A 19305-nucleotide genomic window follows, 5' to 3' on the forward strand; every position below is an offset into this window, starting at 1 on the left:
TAGCTCTTGTCTTGGGAATCAATTTTTCTTGTTCACTTGGGGAAAAAAAATCACACTCTTCTGGAGGAAGTGATGCATTTTACATTAAAAAGCCATCATTCTACAGAGACTCTCCTGTTTTAGCCAAGCTGTTCTCTGTCTCATTGGAGGATTGCTTTATAAGCTCCTTCCTAAGAGAATGAAGATGCTGCCTTGGAAATGAGTGGAAGACTTGCCATGGACAGATGGACAGAAATAGGACAGAGAGAAGGGCTGGACCACAGGTACACAGGTTAAAATGATTTCTTGGTGAGTGTTGGTAGGTGTTTGAGTGCAGTTGGCCAGGCATGGCTGGCAGTTTGGAAAGCAGGCAGAACTTTCTCTGTCTGTGACTGTCAGCAGCTTGGGTGGGTGTCTGGTGTGCCCAGCACAGCATGGGAACTGTTGCTGCTGGTGTTCTCCAGGTGCTTCTGCCCTGCACCTCCAGGCTGGTGAGCCTGGCAGGGCCAGGGCAGGGCCAAGGAGCTGGCTCTGTCTTCCTTGGGTTGGGATTGGTGGCAGAGTGGGGGCCTGGATGCTGCCTCTCAGTTTTGTGCGGGTGTGTGTATGGCTGGGTAAACATGTGACACACCTGACACACTGAGCTGATTTCACATATGTGTGTTGTTAATACAAAACTCACTCTTGTCCTTGACTGAAGAAGGAATGACAAGCCAATGCTCCTTACACAGGTAAGGTGTGAGTCAGGATCAAGCCTGATCCAAACTCTGAGCTTTCTGCCAGCTTAGTTTTACTAAGTTGTGTTTTTTATGTGAGAAACTGTAGTGTTTCAGAAGCATTGGGAGCATCAAGATTCTGCTCCCCTTTTATAAACAGATAAAAGTGAATTTAGGTATTCTGTGTGCAACAAAAGTGGTGGAAAAACCATGAATTGATCCCACAAGTCATGATTGAGGCTTATTTTCCTTCATTTTCCTCTAAGCCCAAATGAGCTCCTGAAAGCCAGCTCATGCTTCTACTCTGTCCATTTTTATGCCTGCTTACTGTTTTACACATCAAACAGGGTTATGTATGCCTTTTTAGTAATGCCTGCTGAAGCATGGAAAGGATCAACATTTCATTTTCATTATATTTCATTTATTTCTCTATTTTGGAGGAAGGGTTCCATAAAGTACAAGGTAGACATAACTAAAATAAGTTTGTCTGGCAGGTGAAAAGTATTGGTAGTTAATGTGACTCCTCCTAAAGCAGCTGAAATGCAAGTCACAGTGAAAGATTTAGAAAAAAATGTCTGCTTGATAATGTCCTTTGCCATAATAAAGTACAATCACATGAGGAGTAGAAGGCTAAAAGAATGGTCAGACAAAGACAGATCATCCATTTGCACTTAGTTCAAGACTCCTGCAAAGCTGTTATTTGAAAATATCTATGGGGGGTACAGGAACACGGAGATTGCTGTCTTACATGTATATTTAGTCTTTGATTATATTATTTCAAATGTTATGTAGCTATAATAGCATGAAATAGATACCCCTACCTGATACAGAGATAGATATTACATCATTGCTGCTGTAATGCTCCGCTGGAAAAGGACTTTTAAAGAATTTCTAATGATAATGAAAATATTCTGATACAGTATTAAGGATTTTGCTCCTGAAATGTGTTTAATGTAAATATGCTGTCAGATACCCTTCAAGTAATTGACAAGAGCAGATGATTAGCAGTGTTCTCAATAGTGTTTTTGCATAATCTTACATTTTGACAGAACTCTTCAGCGGCTTTTTATTGTCAGTGCTCTGCAATCAGTAATACTTTTTCCTTGACATTTACTTTGTCATTATAAATCTTGTAAGTGGTCATTTAACTTGTTCAGTATGCATGTAAGAATATCATTACTAACACGTTTGAAAAATGTCTTCCTGTTGAGGAACTATTGTGAAAGTAAACTTAAAATACTCCTAAATGAAGTAGGTTGGTAAGTGACTTTATGAAATAAATACCTGTCTGTGAGCACATTTCAAGTATGATTTTAAATCTCTCTCTCATTAAACATTCACTCTAAGTCATCAAATTCAACATGATTGTTGGATTTTTTAATTTTTTTTTTAATTTAATACTACTGTTCAGTTATGATCATTTACATCTGACTGACCAAAATTAAACTCTTATGATGCATAAGTATTCATAATTACATACTGCATGTAACATTAATAGTCAATATAATAAACCTTCATCTTTATTGAAGCATCTCTTGTTTCTACAGCAGTTCTTTAATCTATCTCAATAGATTTCTAGTGTACAGCTCATATAGATTTGGTCAGTGACAAGGGTTAGAGTAGTCTTGTAGAACATTTACTTGTAGCTGTGAAAAGCCCACATTCATCAGAGGATTAGGTCGATCAGATTGTACCAGGATCAATGGAAGGACTGTGTGATCCCTCTTAGGCTGTAATGTGTTCACCTTCTTTGGAGAGAATTCACATACACACACATTTCTCTGTCTTAAAGCCATTTATCTCAGAATGTCAAATTGCAATAATTAACCATTATTGATCTTAAATTCAATTAACTTCATTAACACAGGTCATGATGAGGGTGCTTGTAAGGGAAAGGCTCTTGACAAGTGTCTTTTCTTATATGACATTGAATGTTCACAATCATGGCTATAAACTATTCATACCATGCCACAGGAACATCTTTTAAAAATGACAGGAGTTTGGTTGGTGGCTCTGAAGCGACATTTTAATCCCCTCCCCCATCTCTTCTAGTTCTCAGGGTTTTCCAGCAAATTTTCTATTCAGGAATCAGTGAACCATTTGTTTCCATTGCATTATCTAGTGTGGTTTTATAGGAAACCCCACATATTCAAATACCCTTCAGTTCAATAGCTACTGCTAGATAGAGACTCATTTACAAAAGTGTATATTAGTATACTTAACAAATGAGTAAAATGAATATTCAGTGCTTCTTTTTGCTGTATATACAAAATGAGCTGGGGCCATCATGTAGAGGTAATCCTTAGAGTGTCTGCTTTCTTCAAGTCCTAAGATTCATATTGCAGTCAATAGTTGTTTTTCTTAAATGAGGGTTGAATAACAACTGTGAAAGAACACAAAGCGTTGTTGGCCCACAGTGAACTCCTTTTTTAATAGAGGAACTTCATTATAAGCGCGAGTTCACAATTGCTGAAATTGTGATTGAAATCATTTGGATTTCTACTATACCATTCATATAGATGTATGGAGTTTATTGTTAGGAGGCACTGCAACCAAAATAGCTATTGAAACTACTGTATAAAGGGCTTCAATGGGAGTTGCAAATTTGCAAGAAAAATGAAGGATCAGGCTGAAGGTCCTTTGGTACATTTTGAATGTCTTAAACAGCCATGATCATTTAGAAATAAATGGTGAAGGAGAATGATTCACTGTAATATATTGAAGCATTTTAGGTGAAAACTTGATTTTTAAAAATTTTGCAGTGAAGGCAGCTGCTCCAGGGATGTGTATTAATATTAGTATAGCTAAACACAAGTACAACACCAGATCCCAGTTACTGTAAAACTTGTGAGATGTGGACAGATTATGAGCAACCAGATATGTGGGAAGATTACAGGAAGTGAGGTGTAAGATTTTTTTCTTAGTCTAAAAAAGGCTAAACCCTAATCACAAGACCCTAAGAAATATGGATAAAGATAAATGACAACATCATTTTTTTTCAGAAACAGATTTCTGTAACAATTAAATGGTCATTTTGTCACTACATTTATGACTTCCACTCCACTATGCAAAGCATTTACTGAGAAGAGGCAGAACAGAAGCAGAATGATTTGATTACTGTATTTGAAGAAACTGAAGTTTCCTTACAACATCTGTTTGCTCAGTGAAAGATTATAATAAGTAGGAGCTATGAGAGCCATATTGAGAACTTTTATGCTCATGCCTGCTTATCCTGGAGTTGGTTGTGGATCTTGTATTAGTTCGTGGAATGTCCTGTGTGCTTTTCACTGATTAAAAGATGCCACCTAAATGTCTGGTATCAAGCAGAGATTGTGTCTCTGTGTGTTTTGGTACCAATTCATACAGAGAATGTGGCTTTGTCTTACCAAGATGTTGACATTGACTTTTATTTAAGAAAAAAAAACAGAAAAAACAAACAATTGTTTTTTCTTTGAGAGATCTGGTAAATATTTTTGTCAGAGTAAATAGCAATTCTGTCCTTAGTAAAATTCTACAGAGTCAAAGAAACCAATTAGGGTCAAAATGTAATGTGAAGCTATTTTCTCTGCTGATGAACTTTTATTTTCCACTGTCATGTGTACTTGTATGGAGTGGGAGTCTCCAGCAAGTCTGTAGTACTTCACACTGAGCAACTGTCTTGAAAACCAAGGAAAAGCCTCTTTCATCTTACTTAGAGTGGATCACATTTATTCATGCTGAATAATTTATACAGCAAATGTAGGTGGGTTTTTTCATGTTACTAATGCACGCGCTAATTGTATTTGTTAAGTTTAGGTAAAAGTTTGGAGTCTCTGGGGCTGCTTATGAACTATTTACTTCACCAGTTTGTTCCTCTCTTGTCCCTGGCAGTTTTGCCTTCATGGCTGGGTAGCTGACCCTTAACCACCCCATGGATAGTGTGAAACTTATGATCCTTGAAATGATGGTCATTTGTAACTTTGTTGTACTTGAAGGAAGAGCATCCTTTCACTGGGAAGGAGGGGTGGGGAGGGAGGAGGGAATTACATGAATGTTGATGAAATGGGAACACAAGACACTGAACTGACTCAAACTAAGCAACAGTTGAGAATTCCCAGTGGGTGCCCATAGTCCCTGTTTCTTATTTAGTCTAGTCCCAATGGTGGTTGTGAAAGGCTGTTTATGTGGTGACAGGGAGGCTGGCAAGGTTTCGTTCTCCTTTTTAAGCAGGATCAGTCAAAATTCCTGGCATATGCCCATAGGGGCTGTTCTAATCTCTACTCCCCCAGAGTGCAAAGGGGAAAGGAGACAGATTCCACAAAATACCAGAGTTAAGGAAGGTCCTTCTGGCATCATGGGAGTCCATAATGTTTCTCAGCTCTTCCACTCCTTTAATGTCGCCCTGCATTGCTTCTGGTAATCAACTGTGGGCACACACAGTGGGACATGAACTGTTCCCCAGCTTCTATACAGCTGTGGTGCTTTTGGGCGTCAGTTGTATTTTGTATGTGTGACTGAAAATTTAGATCAAAACCCTTAAAAATCTATTTTTCCTGGCCAGGCATAGTCTCTGAACTCTTAGTCTTGTGATGTTTCTCATAAGCATGTCATTCACTCCTAACTGTATGATAATGACACCTCCTTAAAAATCTATGCGATTTTGTTCATTATACATGGGAATAACTTGGACCTTTGGTCTCAACTAAAGTTTTTTAATGTTTGGATCCCTTCTTGTCAAAGATTTTCAGTAGAAGTTGGCAGATGAACTCTTCAAGTGAGATGGATGTTAGACCAATCCTCATGCAACCCTACCCACAGAAGAGCACACTTCAGTGTTAGGGGATCAGATGCTCTTCTCCACATCAGAAAGAAGTGATGTTATGTTTCGTGGGTGGATAATTTGAGCAGATTTTAGAAAAACTGTACTCAGCAGGTTGAATTCAGGGAGTTCAGGCCCCAGGGAGAAATCAAGGCAGAGTACAGTTTTGGAGGAGAAAGGCATGATCCATCATGTTCCTTCTCCAGCATGGTTCTGGTAGAGTATACTTGAGTCCTGCTTTGTGCTAGGGGTAGAAAGCCCTTTGGAGGACAGTTGTGACAATACTTTAAAAACATTCCCTATTTTCCCCATTGTGAAAAGAAGTTTCCTAGCAGTCTGCAGATTCGGCATTCATTGGATCCCAGGAGCTTGGCTCAGAGGAGATTTGTAAGCAGAGACTCAGGGTAGTGCACAGTACATGCACTTGTGGGTATTTCATGAGGTATTCTTCCTTTAGTAATAGTTTAGGCTCAAACCCGACAATTATTTTCAATTATACACATATATTGTATTCATATAAACATGTTATGAAGAAGCATAGAAACAGAAACACAAACTGAAGTCATCCTCTCATGTTTTGTGTAAATATCTGAATTATATGTATATTAATCTACAGGAGTAACAGGCTCTTTTACTTGTCTTCTTGCCTAGCACTAGACAATTAACTTTTAACTTCTTCGGGTTTCCAGGTTTTCACCTGTAAAATGTGCCTAAGAGTGTTTCTTTCACAGGGTTGTTGTGAAAAAATACACTCATTGAAGCTCTTGATCACCTCAGTTAAGTGCTGCTGTCCAATAGTACCAAGTTATTTCTAGACCATCATTTCATGTTAGGGTATCCTGTTTTTTCAAGTGTATATTTAGTGAAGGACATAATACATAAATATGAGGTTTGCACTCTCTCATTTAAGAAACATCTAACCAGTATTTGGCTTCAGAAAAACGAATGCCTCCCCTATCAGAATTAGTAGCAGTTTTAGAATGTATTTTCTTCTCATTTGTGGGTGGCCTGTATGATGCATTTCATGTGGTAGCTTGAAGTCTAAAGTGAATAGGAGACCTGAGTCCCGTACGCTCCTTTAAACTGCACAAACCCCAGGGGAGTCTGAAAGCAAGTGACATAAGGAAAAGGTGCCTGATGTGGACTTGCTTTGGTTTCTCTTTAGGTGGCCCACACTTTAATGACATATAAACTCGTTCCTTGTTATTGTCCATGTAATTCTCAACTCGTAACACATACAGTTAATTTGAGCACTGAAATCTCTCCAAATGTAGTACCAGTCCAGGATCCTGAATCAGAGCAGCTGGCTGGCTTCCTCTGGCCTAATTCTGAGCTCTCTGTGGCAGACAGCTGCAGTATTTTCATGAAGGAACAAATACAAGTACACTTCAAAGTTTTTAATGCCTAATGATATTCACCCATTAGATTGGCATCCTATGTCACATCCATCCACACCAGTTCCCAGTGAGTTAATACTATACTCTTACTGGCGTGAAAAGGCTACAGATTTATCAACATACAAAAAATCCAGCTAAACAAGCATTAATCATACACATCACATCAAATTAACATGTTCAAAATTAATATTCTTGACCTTGCCAGTGGGCAGAACAATCAGTCTTGCAGTAGGCTTGCACTCCGGTGCGAGGTACCAGAGACTTCAGCCTATGTGTGAGAGGAGTGCTGACCTCTCCACTTGGAACTAACATTTCTCTCCCATAATAGACAGCTTTGCCTCTATGAAACAAAACCTTTGACCTTTCTAACAGGAATAATGTCCCTGTCAAGGTGCTGGGTGATCAGTATTGCTTATGCCCGTTTAGAGACTGTTGTCATTTGCCACTCTTGTAAACAGGGCAGGCACTCCTTCCTCCCATTCTGACTGCCTAATGAGGAATATGTGAACATCTCTGGCAGGGAGTGGAATCTCAAATACAATTTCAGTTACATGGGAATTATCAGTCAGTCTTGGTATAGAAATAGCTCATGTTGTGGGTGAAATGTTTGCCTTGCTGCCTGTAAGTGGAAGGCCTGTGGAGTGGGAGTTTTCTAACAGACTAATATAACTCTTTTATATGCCTTCATTTGCATTAGGTCTTTGATTGACTCCATCCACCGAGCTAGTTTTCTCTTGCCTCTGTTCATTAATTTTGTGAGTAGGGTTCATTGGCACAGTCAGATCATCTCTGTGCTGCTCTTCCTCTTGGCTTTCTCATTGCTGGTGTTGGGACTGAGGCCTCTCTTAACTCCAAGTAGTCCCACCAAAACTGGGGACTCTTTGAGGGCTTTTTTATTGATTGCTTAAATCTTACAAAAATATTCTGGTTATTTCTTAGGTGACTGATGTCTGATTTAACCCAGAATGGGAGAGATGCTTAGGAAAAGGCTGTGCACTGCCAGCAGCACTGGTGGTGACAGGAGCCACCTCCTGCACTGTGCTGTGGTGAGGGGAACGGGGTCAGGATGCAGAGGAAGTTTCTCTGGCTGAGTCCTACTCACTGCTCCACTTTATGATCTATTATGATCTATTATGATCCTTTTTGTCTGTTCTTTTGTTGTTGTTGTTGTTGGTTTTGTTGTTGTTGTGTTGTTTTTGAACTGGGAATATAATATTCATCCCGAAAGCCTTGGGAGAGTTGCTGTTCCCAATCCCATTATGCTGTTTACTTTTTTCAAATGTGAAATGTATATGGGCTCAAGTTTTTTAAGATTTGGGAAGATTTGTTTCACAATCCACTCAAAATCAGGTGGTTTGGGAGATGACCCTTGGTGTTACATGATTATTTCAAATGATGCATAAATAAATAATAAAGCTGATTAAATTTTTTAAATGAAAAGCTACTTGGTTAAAGCTAAAATATTTCCAAGGAGCCGAGTGTTTTTGATAAACTTTGCAGTTAAGCACTTTTTATGTGAGAAGAATATTGGAATGCTTTGTTACTTTTTGAAGCAAAGAGCATATATACTGGTTTAAATATACCCCAGTTAGCTAATTAAAAGAAAGGAAACATTCTTGGCAAAAAAACATAATTAAAACAAGAAATTTCACAAGTATGAAAATGAAATATTTGGATAGATCCAAGCCAAAATATATGTCTCAGATGCATTTTCCAGGAAATAAGGGAAGAATTGTGCCATTGGTTGGGTTTTGGAGAACAGTAAAATGCACCTTTAGTTCTGTGGTCTTTATTTCCAAACAACCTCAAGGAGGTGTGTGTCTGACCATGTCACTGGTTGGATGTTGCCATAGAGAGGATGAAAGCCATGTGATGTTTTTCCTGTTTCTGCTGAGGAGGAGCTCTGGCAGTTGGGGGTCAAGGCAAAAGCTGTGGTGCTGGTGGGCATCTCATTGCTCAGGACATCAGCAGTCCCAGCTGGTTTGGCTGCACAGGCACTTCCTCTGCCTCCAGAATCATAGTGGACTGCTGATACTTCTCTGCTCTTGTAGAGTAGATCCCTGTTGTCTGAGTAGAGCCAGGTATATGAGTTTATTACTCTCTTTACAATATGTAGATCATTTTGGGCAGTGATGGATCACAATTTATTTCCACTGGCAAAGAAATGATCCATAGCTCAGTTATGAAGGTAATTCCCTCTTGTGTGGAAATGAATTGCATTATACCAGAGCTTACTGTTATGTATTGATATCAAATGTGTTAATTTCATTATTACCTAGCAGTTTAGTTAATAATTATAACAAATATTAATGAGGCAACAGTCTGTTCTCAATCTCTCTGTGGCTGCACCTGCAAAATGTTTCTGAACCCCTTTGATATCCTCATCTTCTCCAGAAACTGAGGGCCACACCAGGGAGTGGCTTTCCATTTTTTTGTCAAATATTATGTCACGCTGACAACATTGCTCAACTTGCAGGCAATTTCGGGTGAGTTGCAGTGCCCTGTGAGATGTAAACTAAACAGCTTTTTGTGAACTGTGTTTTTTTGGGTTTTTTTGTCTTTTACCCTGGAAAACACAAACCCCAGAACAACTTAATTTCTTTCATTTCCACTTTTATTAACATCTGCCGTCATTAGAATTGCCTTTAAAGTTGTTTTTCCCCCTCTGACTTTACTGTTGAGGCACTGAAGAACAGTTTTATAGGTGCTCTGTAGTTCAAATGTTTACACTTGAAAAATATCAAACAGCAAGTTTTTTAAAAGTAATAATAATAATAATGATTAAGATGATGATGATGAAATGGTTGTGTAAGGATGGGTTGGAGACAGTGTTCCTTAAAGACAGTCTCCACCAGACAGTGGAAAATCTTTTTACCATCTCCTGCTGATTTTATTCTCCACTTTCAGTCTCTTTGCTCTTCCTGTAGGTACTTAACCAAAGAAGAAATTTCTCTGTTACAGGCCTCCTATTCCTTATTTCTGAAGCAGTTGAAGCTGTTACCTTCATCTCTGCTCAGAGTACTGCCCATTTCTTGCCCCTGAGCAAGGTCTGGTGGGGCAGGGAGGGATCAGAGATTCCCTTGGCTGTAGATGGGCTCCCTTCCATGGGTACCTGCACTGAATCCTGTTCTCCCTACTCTTCTGTCCCACATGCTGGGAACAATTTAATTGGGTTTTCTGAGGAGGAAACATGTCAACCACAATAAAGTTACCTGTAGTGGCATTGCAGAACTTGTCAGTGTGCCTCAAGTCTGCCATTGCAGGCTGGTCCAGGTCCTGTTGGGTTGCCTTACATTGCCATGAAGGCAAGTGATTGGGAGATCAGCCCTTGAAATAAGGAATTAGAAGCTACATGAACTCCAGTTTAGGATGGTGTTTTAAGTCTTGGACTAAGATATTTCCTTGAGCATCCTCATCTCTTGCCTTTGGAAAGTGATGGATCACAGCTTATTTCCTCTGGCAAAGAAATGGTCCATAGCTCAGTTATGAAGGCAATCAACTCTTTGGTTGAGAAATCGTAGAATCACAGAACGGCCTGTGCTGGAAGGGACATTAAAGATCATCTAGTTCCAACCCCACTGCAGTGGACAGGGACACCTGGACCAGGTTCCATCCCTTCTCTCCTTTGTGCAGGGGAAGGAGCAGAAGTTGTTGTTCAAACTGTCAGTTTATCGAAGTTGCAGATTGCTGGGTTAAATTCCACCCTGTCGTTTGTGCCTCATTTCCTGCATTTCTGGATCAAAGACTGATGTCACAAGTTGGCTTCACAACTTGAGTTTCGGAAGGAGAACAGCTATAGAGGAGGCAGCTCCTGGTTAACACGCAAATATGCTTGATAGTTGGTGAAAAGGGCAAAGAAAGCATGAAAGGTAAATAGATTTACATTTAAATGAGCCGCATGCTGGAGGTTTTCCCTAATGTAAAAGTCACTCTCTAAAAAAGCTGTGAATGTGACAAGTGTTTAAGTTCAAACAAAATTCGTAAGACTTCAGCAGTAGGAGAAATAAAAATTTAAAGAATAACACACTAATTAGGAGCTTGGTTCTGTGCCCCCTTTGTGTTGGTGCCACCGGTTCCCAGGAGGGTTTTCTGTGGTCTGCAGGGATGAAGCCCATGGCCTGGGAATGTGGTGTGGTGGTGGGAGTGGGTGACACACACTGAGGCTGGTGCTCAGTAGACAAAATGAGCAAAAGAGGTACATTCAGAGTGCTTTGGTACATTTAGAGTGCCACTTCACCCTGCAGGTGTGAATGAGGGCATCATAATGCAGGCAACGTGGTGATAACCTTGTGTGTTCTTTGTGAAAAGAAAATTATAATTCAGTTTCAAAACAGAGGCAAAGGAACAGGAGATGCAAAGAAAATCCGTTTCCACAAGGTGGAATAGAAAATGGGTACATTTGCTTCCAAATCATAGGCTTCATGCTGTCGTTCCTTCCTTCCATCCTTCCTTATTTATACATCACTAGGATATGGTGTGGTTGAGGGAGAGGCAGTTGACAGTCAGTTGTGTGCACGTTATCAGTAGTTACATAATTTTTTTCAGCCTTAGAGAGTAATTTGAACTGCCTTGGTCTCTTTTGTTTAAAGATCTGAAAATCCACCTTTTTAGATTCTGTGTAGTGGTTTTGTTGCAAATATTTTGCAGGATAGACACTGAACCTTACTACAAATTCCCGGCATGTCTGTAAGATACATAAAATATTTTTTTTTTCAAAATATTTTGAAAAAGCATAGAATACAGCAAAACAGCACAGCTCTATTTCATTAGACTATGTATACTTGTTAAAGACTGATCTTCATATCAGCATGTTTGAAGCATCTTACGATAAAGTTTTTTAACATAGTTCTTTCAAAGTATGTTCTCGCAAACATTAAAAATGGACTTGGCTTCATAAATTTTCTGCATTGAAATTTTCTGAACTGAAATATTTATTATTATGTGTTGGTTCTATACGATATGTTTGTGCTTTCAAAGGTTTAACTTCTATTCTGAAGATCAGCTTATAACTTTACATGCTTGGAAGAAGATTCGCTGCCATGTGAAAGAACAGTAGTGAATATTTTGTATTACCTAACTGAACGAAGAAATACTCCATGTGAAACTAAAAGCCTGATTTCATTGTCACTTTAACAGTTGTTTGGTCTCTTGTGGTTTTCTGATAACACTTAAACATATTTTCCCTGGAAGAAGTTTGCGAGGTTTAATACTGTGTATGTGATACCTCCTGTACTGTTCTACATTTTTCAGTCTGTTGGTTAAAGTAGGTATTTTTGGGGCATAAACTGGTATCTTCTCTGCACTATTGGCTGCCTATACAAGCTATAGATTGTTCAATGTGGTTAAGAAACAAATACCCTACACTTTCCAGATGTGTTGCAGGGAAGGTCAAATGTGTTTTCAACCACAGAGTTTACAGAAAATGAGATTTTTTCCAAAGTTTGTAACTGTGAGAGATTTTAAATTCCACTTAATATAGTCATATACTATTTTTACTTTCCTGCAAATTAATGCATTGTATAGAAATAGATATTTTTTGATCAGTTAATGATCCATCTTCTAGTGTTTCTATAGTTTTCTTGCCTAAAGGAAAAACTTAGGTAGACTTCATATATGTAGAATAGAAGCACAGAAGCACCATGGGAAAAAAAAAAAGTTGTTTACTGTCAGTTCCCAACTATCCTATTCAAGAGGAGTATCTTAGATTTACATCACCAGTTGCATTACTTGAGGGGGAAAAAGAGACAGGATCCCTGTTGGGTGTCCGTGTAGCTTATGCTGAGTAAATATTGACAAAGTAGTCTAAAGAGCAAACACTTTGACATTTGTAAGGTCCACTGGAAGGTCTTGTATATATTTATACAGCAAGAATGAGTACAGCATACCAATTTTCTTGAACTAGCTCCTGACATAATTCTGCATGGATTTTCTTGTTGAGAAGGGTATGTTTAAATGGGAATGGGACATTTGTTGCACCCTTAATGAGTATCCTCAAATTGCTCTGGGTTGTTTCAAAAGATTGTGTCACCTGCTTTTAACCATTTCCTCTAAAATTTAATTAATAATTATAGCAACTTTTTTTCAAAATATAATTTAAAAAATTATTTTAACTGGGGATTTTTTTACTTTGTAGAAATTTTTGATGTTTTTTATTCTCTATATTTATTAAAGATTGAGTCTCAAAACTGTAATGAGCAAAAAATGCTTGCTTAATTTAAATTGTGAATCTGTCTGTTAAGAAATGCATTAGGGGTAGGAGAAGCATAAGACATATTAATTGACAGACAGGAACTGCTGTCTCTGAGGTTGATACAAGTAATTTATTACTTTAGAAATGAATGCCACCTCCAGAATGTGCTTCATTAATTTCAAATTTAGTTTTAATTTCAAGCTGTTGCCCCTTGAGAAGAATAAGGTGGCAAATTATGTTTGAAGAGCAGATTTTTTTCTTGCTCTGAAGAAACACTAAATTTTAACTGTTTAATTTTACAAATAAGTATACTTCTTTCCTAAAGGAAAAGTATGATGAGCAGAAACTAACTTATATTTTCTTCTCTTCATAACAGCCTATGTTTCAGATGAACTAAAAGCAGCAGCACTGGTGGAAGAAGATGTGGAACCTGATGAAAGTGCAGTTGATGGGGAGCCTTCAGCAAAATATGCATGTCCAGAAAAAGACTTCAGTAAGAACTGCCAAAGCTACCAGAACTCTCCAGCAGCTGAATTTTCTAGCCATGAAATGGACAGTGAGTCCCACATCAGTGAGACAAGTGACCGCATGGCAGATTTCGAGAGCAGCTCCATTAAAAATGAGGAAGAGAGCAAGGAGGTTTCGATACCACTGGAAGACTCTACGGTATCTGATAGTTTAGAACAAATGAAAGCTGTCTATAACAACTTCCTCTCCAATTCCTACTGGTCCAATCTCAATTTGAACCTTCACCAGCCAATTTCTGAAAAAAACAACGGTAGCAGCAGTAGTAGCAGCAGCAGCAGCAGCAGTTGTGGAAGTGGCAGCTTTGACTGGCACCAGACTGCTATGGCCAAAACACTGCAGCAAGTTTCTCAGAGCAGAATTCTTCCTGAACCCAGTCTTTTTAGCACAGTTCAATTGTACAGACAGAGCAGTAAGCTTTATGGCTCTATATTTACTGGAGCCAGTAAATTCCGCTGTAAAGACTGCAGTGCTGCCTATGACACTTTAGTAGAATTAACAGTGCACATGAATGAAACGGGACATTATCGAGATGACAACCACGAAACAGATAACAATAACCCCAAAAGGTGGTCAAAACCTCGTAAACGTTCTTTGCTTGAAATGGAAGGGAAAGAAGATGCCCAGAAAGTGTTAAAGTGTATGTACTGTGGTCATTCATTTGAATCTCTTCAGGATTTGAGTGTTCATATGATCAAAACAAAACACTACCAAAAAGTGCCTCTGAAGGAACCTGTTACACCTGTAGCAGCAAAAATTATCCCAGCTACTAGAAAGAAAGCATCACTGGAGCTTGATCTTCCAAGTTCTCCAGACTCCACAGGTGGGACACCAAAAGCAACAATCTCAGATACCAACGATGCACTTCAAAAGAATTCTAATCCTTACATTACACCAAATAATCGCTATGGTCACCAGAACGGAGCCAGCTATGCCTGGCACTTTGAGGCGAGGAAATCTCAAATTCTGAAGTGCATGGAGTGTGGAAGTTCCCATGACACTCTGCAGGAACTCACAGCTCACATGATGGTGACAGGACATTTTATTAAAGTCACTAACTCTGCCATGAAAAAAGGGAAGCCAATTATTGAAGCCCCAGCGACACCAACAATAACATCCTTAGTAGATGAGAAAGTCCAGTCTGTGCCACTAGCTGCCACCACTTTCACATCTCCTTCCAACACACCTTCTAGTGTTTCCCCTAAATTAAATGTTGAGATTAAAAAAGAAGTAGAAAAGGAAAGAGTCATTGCTGATGACAAAATGAAAGACAAAGAGAAGTCAAGTGAAGATGAGGAGAAGTATGATATCTCCTCAAAATACCATTACTTGACTGAAAATGACCTAGAAGAAAGCCCTAAGGGAGGGTTAGATATATTGAAGTCTTTAGAAAACACAGTTACATCAGCTATAAACAAAGCCCAAAATGGCACACCGAGCTGGGGTGGCTACCCCAGCATTCATGCTGCCTACCAGCTGCCTAATATGATGAAGCTGTCCTTGGGTTCATCTGGGAAGAGTACACCATTAAAACCTATGTTTGGAAACAATGAACTGGTATCACCAACTAAAAACCAGCCCTTGGTGTCTCCACCAAGCAGTCAGACCTCACCTGTGCCAAAAACAAACTTTCATGCCATGGAAGAATTGGTAAAGAAGGTCACTGAGAAGGTGGCTAAAGTGGAGGAGAAAATGAAGGAGCCCGAAGGAAAGCTTTCTCCATTGAAGCGTGCAACGCCTTCGCCATGCAGCAGTGAAGTCAGTGAACCCCTTAAGATAGAATCCTCCAATGATGGTGGCTTTAAAAGCCAGCAGAACAGCCCAGTTCCTCAGAGAGATGGTTGCAAGGATAGTCCAACTGTAGAACCTGTGGAAAATGGGAAAGAGCCTGTTAAGTCCATTGTAGGTTCTTTAAGTAGCAGCACAGCTATCATCACTGATCACCCTCCCGAACAGCCATTTGTAAACCCATTAAGTGCACTGCAGTCTGTCATGAATATTCACCTTGGGAAGGCAGCAAAGCCATCTTTGCCCGCTTTGGATCCAATGAGCATGCTTTTTAAAATGAGCAACAGTTTGGCAGAGAAGGCTGCAGTGGCCACCCCACCTCTACAGTCCAAAAAATCAGACCACTTAGACCGTTATTTTTATCATGTCAACAATGACCAACCCATAGATTTGACGAAAGGCAAGAGTGACAAAAGCTGCTCTTTGGGTTCAGCGCTTTTGTCATCCACATCGACATCTTCTGCATCTTCTTCATCTACAGTGACAACAGCAAAGACATCTGCAGTCGTGTCATTCATGTCAAACTCGCCGCTACGCGAGAATGCCTTGTCAGATATATCTGATATGCTGAAGAACCTGACAGAAAGTCACACATCAAAATCTTCCACACCTTCCAGCATATCTGAGAAATCTGACATTGATGGTACCACAATAGAGGAACCAGAAGAGAGTACACCAGCTCAGAAAAGGAAGGGACGTCAGTCTAACTGGAACCCTCAGCACTTGCTCATATTGCAGGCCCAGTTTGCAGCCAGTTTACGGCAGACTTCAGAGGGGAAATACATCATGTCAGACTTGAGCCCTCAAGAAAGAATGCACATTTCCAGGTTTACGGGACTTTCAATGACCACAATTAGCCACTGGCTGGCCAATGTGAAATACCAGCTCCGAAGGACGGGGGGGACTAAGTTCCTTAAAAATTTGGACACTGGGCACCCAGTGTTCTTTTGTAATGACTGTGCTTCACAGATCAGAACTCCTTCAACTTATATCAGTCATCTTGAATCGCATCTGGGTTTCAGGTTACGAGACTTGTCCAAACTGTCCAGTGAACAGATTAACAATCAGATAGCACAAGCAAAGTCACCATCTGAAAAACTGGTGACGTCCTCTCCAGAGGAAGATATTGGAACTTCTTATCAGTGCAAACTTTGTAACAGGACTTTTGCAAGCAAGCATGCAGTTAAACTTCATCTTAGTAAAACACATGGGAAGTCACCAGAGGATCATCTTCTGTATGTTTCGGAGTTAGAGAAGCAGTAGCATTTGCTTTTGATTAAAATAACTGTAATTTGCTTTGAGGAAAACTGTCAAAGACGCCTTAAAGCTACTGTTTAGTTCTTGGCACATGTTCTTATTTTAACTCCAGAGTCGCTCTGGGCTGAACTGTTTTGTATAACTGTACAGTGTTTAAATAGAGGTGCATAATCAGCTGTTGTTACTGGTAAAATATGAAGGTTAAAATGCAGTGGTAAGTGTTTGGAACTTTGTGTAAATTGGATTTAGTTGCTGTGCATCCCTCTGATGCATCAAGCTGCATGCATTAACAGACAGTTTAATTAAGCATTTATAACTAATTCTGGTGCACTTTTTCATGTGACCTAAGTGTGCTGGTATTTCTCACCCTATAATCTTTAGCCCTCTGAGTACTTGGAAGCACTTTTGCATTAATTTGGTAAAAATGTATGGATATGTTTGGGTTTTTTTAAACCCTTACCAGCTTAGTTCTGATTTCTAATATGAACCTCCATTTATGCAGAGGTGTCTCACACCTTGAAATTTAAAAATATAATTTTCACATTGAAACATAGATGTATATATTGTATAGATTTCAAAATCTCTTATGGAAAATGTGATTGTGGTTAATGCCATTTTCTTTTTCTTCAGCATTTTTAGCAGCAGTGGGGTTTGTACCTGATAAGTCCCAGGTATAAGCCATACCTATATATAGTGTATATTTCATTTTTTTTTTAGATCTAATGGTTTTTCTTTTAACATCCAAACATTGTAAATTATGTGATAAAAGATACCACAGATAGCATTTATAAAGTATTCAGAAACATTATTCTTAAAGCAAAGTATGTTTTTGCTTTGTTTTGCTATACAGTACATCTATATTGAGAGGTTCATGTTTAAATTATACATATTTATTAGCGTTGCTATCATTTATTTGTTTTTTTTTGTTTGTTTGTTTTCTTTTTTTTAAAACTGTCTGAAGAAACAGAAGCCATGGACTGCATTCCTGGCATGCATTCTAACTGTTTTGCACAACATGACTTTTAAAGGTATTTATTAGTAAAAAAATAAAAATAAAATAAAAAGAGAAAATTCAAAATAAACTCAGTGCTCAAAGGGTTAAATCTATTTGAAAAACTTGTACTGTATTTCCTAAACATTGATAAAGCCTTTAAAATGTTTGTACTGTAATACTTTGCTTAAAAAGTTATGAGGCATTCTGTGATATAACCTCTTTTACTTATTTATAAGCGCTCTTGGTTGTTATTTCCTATTGTAGAATGCCTTTTTATTTCAATTGGTAACTTTCTGTTTTGTTCTGCCTAATTATTCTCCCAAGATTCCATACTGCAGCTTTATCTTTAGGCATATGAAAGGTAACCCGTGGTTACCAGCACACTAAGTGATTCTGTTCGTCTCCATTTTTGGCAGTTAATTTGCAGAAGTAACTGACAGCTGACACCATATGAGAATCTATGTATAAAATATTGGCATGTAAACAGCACAGACACTGTAATGCACTCTGTGCCCTGTTTTGTTGTTGACAATGAAGCACCATTATATGACTCTTCATATAACCTTTTTTTCTACAGCAGCATTAAAATTGTCTTTTTGCTATAATTTTGTGTTGCGTTCACAATTATGTCTGAAATGTGCTACGACTAACGAGCACATTAAAATTAAATTGTATGCTATCTGTTTATGACTGAAGCTTGAGTAGGTTTCTTCATCTGCCAGGTGCTGGCAGTCAAAAGCTGCACATAAATCACTGGAGTTTTAGTGAACTTTAGCATTTCAAGAGCAGGGTAGCACTTATTCAAAGGCTGCATTAACAGAATTTTTTTCCCCCTAGAAAAGATAAACGAGCATTATAAGTCCTTTTGAAACATCAGGTAAGGCTGGCTGTGAAGAGGGGGTGTATCAGCAGCAAAAAGGCATTTTGCTGTGCTGAATTCAGATCCAGGGAGATGCTGCTGCTCACCTGCCTTCCTCTAAATGCACTGAGCAGAGTCTGCACCTGTGGGTGTCTCACGTCGTGTAGAATCCCTTTCCAGCTACTCAGCATTTTCAAATTATAGGAGTAGGAACCTGAGACCAGTGATTTAAACTCTGTGATTTTGCTGTGAGTCCTCTTATGGCCCTCCCTGCTGCTGGACAGCATTCACCGCAGCAGAGAGGGGCAAAGAAGATGAATAAACACATGCCAAAGAAACGCAAACAAGCTGGAGCATTTATATGATAATGACAGATTTTTAGTGGTGTTGACAGGTCATCCCATCAAAACCATTGAAAATAATTTGCATCTCCAAACACGTTTATTACTATGCATGTAAATAATGTCTTTTGCCAGTCAGGTGAACTCAAGTCTGGAGATGGTTACATGGGAACCAAATCCACCATTACATCTCTTCAGCATCACGAGTAAAAACAGCATCCAAATGTCAAATGTACAGAGTTTCCTTTCTTTTTTTTAAAAAAACCAAAACCACAATGTCTTCCAGTAAGCAAGTAATTAAATCTTTGGTTCTTTCTGTCTTTCTCTCCTTCTTTCCATCTCTCTTTCCATTTTTCCATCTTCCTCTGTAATTGTAAGGGCCAGTACCATGTCTCCAAAATGTATTGGAGTGTTCTGTTCATTCTACACAAGTACTGCTAAGTGGACCAAGTGAACAGAAT

At 38.9% G+C, this 19305-nt stretch overlaps 1 protein-coding gene across 3 annotated transcripts in view; it reads left to right on the forward strand.

Moving 5' to 3' along the window:
* TSHZ3 (teashirt zinc finger homeobox 3) overlaps nucleotides 1–18116 on the forward strand; it is a 64610-nt gene extending 46494 nt beyond the window's left edge. For all 3 annotated transcript variants that reach the window (XM_071567582.1, XM_071567581.1, XM_071567583.1), the window contains one exon: nucleotides 13457–18116. In XM_071567582.1, coding sequence (XP_071423683.1) covers nucleotides 13457–16656 — 3200 coding nt within the window. In that variant the 3' untranslated portion in view covers nucleotides 16657–18116. The remainder of the gene's footprint in view (nucleotides 1–13456) is intronic.
* The last annotated feature ends 1189 nt before the right edge of the window (nucleotides 18117–19305 follow it).

Source organism: Pithys albifrons, chromosome 12 (assembly GCF_047495875.1).
Source record: "Pithys albifrons albifrons isolate INPA30051 chromosome 12, PitAlb_v1, whole genome shotgun sequence".
In the NCBI taxonomy this organism is placed as follows: Eukaryota; Metazoa; Chordata; class Aves; order Passeriformes; family Thamnophilidae; genus Pithys; species Pithys albifrons.